The sequence below is a fragment of the Streptopelia decaocto genome (assembly GCF_964273445.1).
Source record: "Streptopelia decaocto genome assembly, chromosome: 3".
Lineage (NCBI taxonomy): Eukaryota > Metazoa > Chordata > Aves > Columbiformes > Columbidae > Streptopelia > Streptopelia decaocto.
In genome coordinates this window covers 108,093,283-108,100,939 of record NC_138656.1, presented here as the reverse complement: position 1 = coordinate 108,100,939, position 7,657 = coordinate 108,093,283, and the positions used below count along the sequence as shown (strand labels likewise).

Here is a 7,657-nt window from a genome sequence, read left to right as displayed (position 1 = left end):
GTCTTCACAAGATACAAGAGTCTTTCCAATAACTGCTGTACGTTCAGTTGCCTGGAATGCTGCTGACATCACAAGAGACATCAGAAGTATGAAAGAATAGGAAAATTGTTCTTACTAGACTTACTTTTTAACCAGAAATGGAAATGTCATGCCTAGCTGACTTTTCATGGAGCATCACCTATAATTCGAGAGTTTAAGTGCTGAAGATATGGGACCATGGTTTTGTATCTCATGAACAATGCAAATTTAAACATTTTATTTAAAAGAACTTCATTTAAAAGAAAAATAGTAAATGGCACATCATGTAATTGCTATTTATTTTCATAAACATGAGGTATTTCAAAGTGCTATAAGACGCAGCACTAAATGTACATCGTTGGAAGAAATTAAACACAGAACTTTGCAGTTACTCAGTTCTATGCACCAAACATTAACAAATACATTAACTGGAAGAAACAGGCTAGGAAAAGGCATATATAGTAAATTTCTTTACAAAAGTTTCTTAGTTCAAAAAAGTGATAAAGTAATATCTACTCAAAACTTTCACAACTCATTTTCATACGAAAATATAAGTATCAAATTTAGTTATGTATCAGCATCATACTAAAGTATACAGGCAATGTAAGAATTAGTACAGTACATAACAGAGATTAACAATATATTTGTATACAAAAACATGCTCCTCAAACATTGAGGTATTACAGTACTTAGGTATGAACTTCCAGTCTAATACTGGTAGCAAAAGCTACCTCTCATAACCCAAGACATGTACAAAAGGCAAGTGTGTAGATGGTATTTACAGAAAATTCCCACAGGGGTACAAAATGTCAGCCCCTAAAGTAACATCTGTTAGAACATAAGCACCATAAAACTTAGCAATGAACATTTTAAAACTCAACTAGATGTCATCAGCAGCTCCAAATGCTCACAACAATGAAAAAAAAAAATCCCCACCATCTACAGTTCTTATGAGGAAAAACAAAGGCAGTCCATTGTTGTTTGGTAGTCTTGCAATAAACTCCTTGCAAGAACATCCATTTGCTCCGTACCCGGATAATATAGTTTGTCGATTACTTCTGGGACTGGATTGGAAGTAAAACCAACATTCTTAACGTCAAAAAACACAATTTTTTTTTAAAGAATCAAAAATGTGCAAAGTGGCAATGACTGTCCTGGTCAGCCAAAAAAAAAAAGACAAAACAAAAAATAAGTTCAGCAAGTCCGCTTGTATTCTATTTTCTTTAGCAATTGTTGTTGCCTGGCTTGCAATTTTTCCTTTTCTAGCAGTAACTTCTGCTCCTCTGCCTGAAGGGAATGGACATATTCAGTGGCTTTTTTCAAGATCACAACTTTCGCAGCTTTCTCATTTTTAACCAGTTCTGGAACATGGTCCCTTAACGTGAGAAAACTTGACCGCAGATCATTACGCCGTTGACGCTCCAGGATATTATGGTTGCGTCGACGTTCACTATCCTCTGAATCAGAGTTTCGAGGACTTGAACTCTTAGACTTTGGTTGGATCGTGGGTTTTACTGGACGGGGCACCTCGATTTTTAACTTTTTCTGCGGTGGAGCATCTTCAGTCTCCATGTATGGAGAAGGAGCGGCATAATTATGCTGCTGGTGAATTGGTGCGCAACGCTTTAAAATCAGTTCATTCTGCTGTGTCCTGACTGATGGAAAAGTGGTATTTTTAGGACCCACTGTAATAGTAAGGGTGGTAACAGCCTTGTTGGAGGAGGAGCGTCTTTTCTCCACTGTCACAACATCTATTTCTTCTTCCTCATCCTCTTCCTCTTCATCTTCATCATCTTTTGGTAACACAAAATGGAAAATAAAATAGACGTTACTCTCACAGAAAACACTCTGAAGGAGTATCAACCGAGATGTATTTATTGACAAAATATGTATAGTAAAAGCAGCAATGAAACAACTGATGGCAAAAACAGGCTGTGCCTACCATCTGTAGTCAGATATAGATCTAGAAAAGTATGTAATATACATTAAATGACTGAAGAACAGTAATTTCTTAAAGTTTAATAAGTGCAATGAGTGTTTTTTAAAAACACTTCTAATTTGCAATCAAAGTGGGGCTGCCACCCACATAATCACAGAAGCAGAGAAGCCTTTTTAGACAGAATGTATGTATTTTGAATGGAATCGCAGAGCTGGGACACAAAAGGCATGCACAGTGCCACAACACAGCCCTTGCTTGGTAGAAAAGCAGCCGGAAAACGAAACAATCGCTGGGTTTGTTCTGAGGCAGAAGGTGAAGCTGCTCCAACCGGGGACCCTTTAAGCCGGCGCTTGGTGCTCTGCCAAGAAGACAGCTGTTGGAAGTGCTTCCTCACCCAAAGCTGTCAAACCCGACATTAAAGGGACAGCAGGCTTTCAAACCCGGGACGGATCACCAAGTTTACGGCGATGGTCATACGGACCAGCTCATCTACCCATGCAAAACCACGTTTTGGCCCAAGGGGACATCTCTGCAAGCACGGACAGGAGATGTTTCTGGGCATTTTAAGTTCTGTCAGTGCAAGGGCAAGCGCTGCTGCGGGAGGTCACCAGCCTGCTCTAGCCTTCCCAAATCACGCCTAAAGGCAACACACAGACACCCCTCACGAAGCCCATCCCCAGAGTGACAGTGGCAGCCCACTCTGCCCACCAGCCCCCGCAGCTGGGGCAAACCAGCCGCAAGGGGCAGGAGAATGTAGAGGAGCCCCGGCGGGTCCCCAGCACCACACAGCCCCACAGGTCGGGGGTTCCTGCCGTGCCGCTCTCCCGTGCCTGGTGCTGCCGGGACCCGACGCCGGGAACCAGTGGGCCCCCCCGGGTGCGCTGCTCCGTGGGGCCTCAGCCGCGGGGTCCCGCCGCTGCCGCCTGCCGGCCGCCCCGCCCTGAACGCCGGTGCCGCCCGCGGGGACCGAATCGGGGCGCAGCCTTCCCGCCCGCTCCCCGCTGCTCAGCCCGCGGCGGGCGCGGAGCCGTCGGCGCCCGCAGGCAGCGCCGCTACCCCACCCCCCCACTCCATCCCGGAGACCAGGCCGCCGCGAACGGCGCTTACCCGAGTCGCTGAGGGTGTCGTCCCCGGAGCTGCTGCTGGCCCGGCTGTCCCCGGCGGGGCGCGGCGGGCGGCTGCTCCGCGGAGTCCCACCGCCCGCCGCTGCCACCGCCACCGCCTCCCGCTTGTTGACGGGGAAGGGAAAGACCACGGCCGGGTCCACGCACTCGGGCACGGCGCCGCCCAGCTCCGCACGGCCGCTGGCGGCGGGGCTGCCCGCGGCGGCTCCCGGGGGCGGTGGCGGCGCGGCGGGCGCCTTGCCCTGCAGCTTCTCGCTGACCGCCCGCTCCAGCTTCTCGCGGGCAGAGAAGCCGCTCCACATGCAGTCCTGGATGATGATGGAGTTGAGGTTGTTGGTCACGCCGAGGCCCGTCTCGAAGAAGTCCCCTCCGTCCGAGCCGCCCCACAGGTCGGCCTCGGGGGGCAGCAGGAGCAGCTCGGACGCCCAGTCCAGGGGGTCGGTGGGGCGGCAGCCCCCCAGGGCCGCCCCTCCCCACGGCACCGGGCCCCCTCCCGGGGGGTGCTCCTGGAGCCCGGCCCGGCTGGGAGACAGAGGAGGGGTGGGCAGCAGCTCAAACTTTTTCCAGATGTCCTCCCCGGGGGGAGCGGAGTCCGGCCCGCACAAATAAAAGTCATCTTCGTCCGGGTAGAAACAGGGCTGCAAAGAGTCGAACTCGAGGTCTGGGTTTTTACTGACCATTCCTGGCATTACGGGTCTCCTTTTGTTGATCCCTGGGTCAATGGTTTTAGGTACAGGTTTTATGAGTATTTCCACCAAGGGGGAGAGATTCTCCCAAGACCTGAAACTAAACCAATAAAAAAAAAAAAAAAAAAACAACCACAATTAAAACACGAAGAAACACACAGATACGAATGCGATTCCCTTCCTCTTAACCGAAGGAAAAAAAAATCCCATCATCAACAGCAAGAAAGAGGAAACCTTTTGCAAGTTCAGAAAAAATGCATCTCACACACCTTTCCTCCCGACTCCAGATATTCAAAGAAAAGCGATCAGGTACTGCTCCCACTTGCAAAGCTTTCCGCCTTCCGCGGCGCTCCGTGAGGACACACAACCAGCCGGCAAGGTACAGCAAGGATGCAAAGCACCCCTGTGCTTTTGCACATAGCACTCGCCTGCTCTCCCCGAACTGCTTCAAACGCTCAGAACAGCCGAGTAACTGTAGACAGATGCAAGGCTTTGATACCGTAATCTCTCCAGAAAGCCCTCTTAATATGCCAGCAAAAGTGGAGGAAGTTTACTCCTTTTGTCATCTGCGGAGCAGTGCAAAGGGGAGAGGAGAAGGATGCAAAAAAGGGGGCGGAGGGGCTCTTTGCAACTTCGCAAATCGCCAGTTCATTCACTCAAAGCGAGCCGGAGAAATCCGCACACAACACAAGGGGGGGTGGGGGGAAGAGAGGAGGAGGGGAAATTCAGCAGCAACAGAAATTATCAAGCTTATGTAATAATCTCACGCACAAAAACACATTAAAACCACGCCGGAGCCACCAACAAAGCCTCCTGATTTGCCAAAAAGGTACGGGAAGTTTTTCTCCCCCTTTTTCCAGTTTAAGACAAGAGCAACGGAGAGGTTGCAAGGACAACTTTGTGCATTTTGCCACTTCATGCAATCAAACCTACAAACACGCCAGCTTTCCAGCCTTCTCACCTCCGCAAAGCGCACGCTGCTGCCCTTACCTCGGTTGGACCCCCCACTCACTACCCACGACCAGTCAACCACAGCCCCATTCCTCTGCCGAGACCTCAGTTGCATCAGACATTAAAAAAAATGAAAAAGTCCGAACGAGACATTCAGCGTCTCCCTTCAGCTCGTTTAAGGTAACGCGTTCTGATGGTTTCAGAACAGCTGACGCTGAAACGGAGACCAAATGGGGGAAAAAAAAATCCATTAAAAGCCTTATGATGAAATGCAAAGAAACGAGCCCTGCTCAGCTGCTCTCCCCCTGCCCCGCCCCCTGATCACTTCCAGTATTGTACATTTTTCTACTCGTGAAAAACATTAAACCGTTAAAAATGTAAAGCAGTAAAGAGGCACCTACAAACACAGGCGATCTCAATGCGACAGTTCCAAAACAAAACCAAAATACCCTCCAAGATTTTCTTCTGCTCAATGAAAAACCCATTCAGGCAACTGCGATGCCTCTGCGCTTCCTTTCCCTTCCCATCCTCCTTAGTTTAGCAACTCAACCGCGATGTGGAATTGTATTTATTTGATTGGGTTTTTGTCCTCCTGCTTATTACAGCCCAGACCCTGCAGCTTCCTCTTCTTACCTCCTTGGTGATGGTGGTGGGTGTTGCAAGGGGGAGGAGTGGCGGGAGGGAAGGGGAAAGCAAAAAAAAAAGCGAGGGGAAAAAAAAGGCAGATGATCTTGTATGTTGCACTTTACTGAGCGCCAGCCCGCCCGGCCCCCGCGGCTGGCCCAAGCCTCTACATTCACCCTTTGCTTGCAGACAGATGACTGTCACTAGCTGGCTTTGAAGCTTCTGAATATTATTAACCCTCCAAAAAGGCATTAAAAAACAAAAGAAAAAAAAAAAAAACAAAACCCAAAAACTCACACACCCGGGGAGGGGAGCATTAAAAAAAAAAAAAAAAAAAAAAAAAGGCGAGAGCAACCTAACCCCACCTCCCTGATTTCCATACAAGCAGGGAGGTGCCTGGCATTTGGCGCCAAAAGCCCCATTCGCTCTTTATTCTCTGCGAGCAGAATGAGGTCCCGCTCCCTGTGCAAAACCGCCGGGGGCGGCGCAGCGAGGGCGCCCGGCTGCCGGGGGGCCGGGCTGCTCCCCGCGCATCCCGCCGCGGCCGCGCTCTCTTTGTGTCGCCCCCTCCCGCGCCACCCCGGCTCCCGAGCTTGGGGGAAACGTCGACTCCGGGCCGCCGCTCCCCACCCGCGGCCGCCATCTCCCGCGGAAACACCCAGGGCAATTAGAAATAATAATAATAAAAAAAGAAGCATAAAGGAAGTGGTTGGATGAGGGAGTCGCTTCGACTCGGGGCTTTGTAAATAATTAGCAATAATCACCCTGCAGTGACGGCCTCCCCTCGGGCGAGCGGGGCTTGCACGCCGCCGCTGCTCGGGCTGCCCCGGGCGCGGCCGCTGGGCCGGCCCGCGCTCCCCGCGCACAGCGCTCCGCGGCCCGGCCCCGCGGAACGGGCATCGCCACTGGGCGGGAGCCGCCGCCGTTCCGCTGCCGACGGCGACACCTTGCGGAGGGCCGGCAGGAGCAGCGGCGCGGCGCTCGCCCGGAGCCCCCGCGCATACCCCCGGCGGCGGGGCACCCACCGCTCTCTCGCCTCCTTTCCCCGCGGGCGCGGGGGCTGCGGCGCAGCCGGCCGCGGGACGGGACGCGGCGGGACGGGAGCGCGGCGCTGTCCTCGGCGGTGCGCGGCGGCGGCGGGAACGATCCCGAACCGGGTCCGGCGGCCGCTCGGGGCGGTGCCTCCTCGCTCATAGGCTGCAGGTTGAGGCGGGGACTTGGGCGTCGCTCGCAGGGCGGCTGGTGGCGGCAGGCGGCCGCTTTGTGTGCGGCGGCGGGGGCGCCGCGGGCGGGGCGCCGCCTCCCCGACCCGCCTCGGCCGGCGGTGGGGCCGGGCCCGGGGTCTGCAGAGCCGGCGGCAGCGGGACGCCTGGCGGGGGGACAGCGGCCCCGGCGTCGAAGAAAGCGACTGAGGAGGCGGAGGCTCCTCCTGAGAGGGGAGAGTGAACCCTGCGCCCCTTCACCGCATCCCCACGGGGGCCTTTGGGCTAGCTGCTCTGGGAGGTGCTGCCGCTCCCTGTGGTTATGATCCCCCTGGCCTCCATGTTGCACTTCAGTGCCTAAGGCCAAGAGGCTCCACCACCCTCTCAGTGTCCTGTGGCAGCCTTGAGAATTGTCTGTGGTGCCCAGAGGGGTGCTGAAGGCAGCTGGTGCCCGGCGCAGCTGCAGGGCTGGCCGGGCACTCCCAGGCAGGCCGCTCTGCAGCACAAGGCTGCTTGAGGTGGCAAGATGGCAATGGCTGGCCTGTCTGCACTGCCTGGCTGGCTGGGTTGGCTGACCAAAGGTGACAACTGCTTTGAAACAGCCCCAGCCAAGGCAGTGAGCTTCTGCTAGACTCTTTGCTCCCCCAGCTTGCTCCTGCCCACCCTTCCCCCTCAGTGTGGAGGTGACTGGGTGCAGGAGCCTTCAGTTGGCTCTGGTGGGGAGCAGAAAGGGCACCCGGGACAGAAATCCTCTGTACCAAAGCTTCTGAGCGAGCGTGATTCAGGCGGGGGGTGCTGAAGGTGGCTTTTAGATGCTCCTTGGCTGGGAGGTACCAGCTGGCTGGAGTCAGCTGTGGAAGGGGCAGCACGACATAAAGCAGAGGAGCCCTGGACCAGCTCCTGCAGGGGCTGCAGCCAGGTCCCATGGTGGCAAGCTGCTGAGATGTTTAACTCAGGATTGCCTGAACTTTGTTGATTTGGCCTCCATTCCTCTAATGCACTTTGGATTCAAGACAGAGCAATTCATCGATTAGCTAATGTGTGCTCGATACTTTGAAGATGTGAAGTCTTGTGGAAGCCCTGAGCTTTATTCATTTCTATTTGGATGATTTG

The 7,657-nt window shown here is 53.5% G+C and overlaps 1 protein-coding gene across 5 annotated transcripts; it reads right to left on the bottom strand.

The window, feature by feature from the left end:
- Window positions 1-300: 300 nt before the first annotated feature.
- MYCN (MYCN proto-oncogene, bHLH transcription factor) lies at window positions 301-6,484 on the bottom strand. 5 transcript variants are annotated; one of them, XM_082049274.1, is made up of 3 exons: window positions 6,368-6,484; window positions 3,065-3,867; window positions 301-1,811 (listed from the first exon to the last, which is right to left on the bottom strand). In XM_082049274.1, the coding sequence occupies exons 2-3, from the start codon at window positions 3,768-3,770 to the stop codon at window positions 1,213-1,215; spliced, it is 1,305 nt and encodes a 434-aa protein (XP_081905400.1). In that variant the 5' UTR covers window positions 3,771-3,867; window positions 6,368-6,484; the 3' UTR covers window positions 301-1,212. The 5 variants fall into 5 exon arrangements, with proteins under 5 accessions (XP_081905400.1, XP_081905399.1, XP_081905402.1 ...); XM_082049273.1 differs by lacking the exon at window positions 6,368-6,484 and adding an exon at window positions 6,107-6,310; XM_082049276.1 differs by lacking the exon at window positions 6,368-6,484 and adding an exon at window positions 5,352-5,582.
- Between the last annotated feature and the right edge of the window lie 1,173 nt (window positions 6,485-7,657).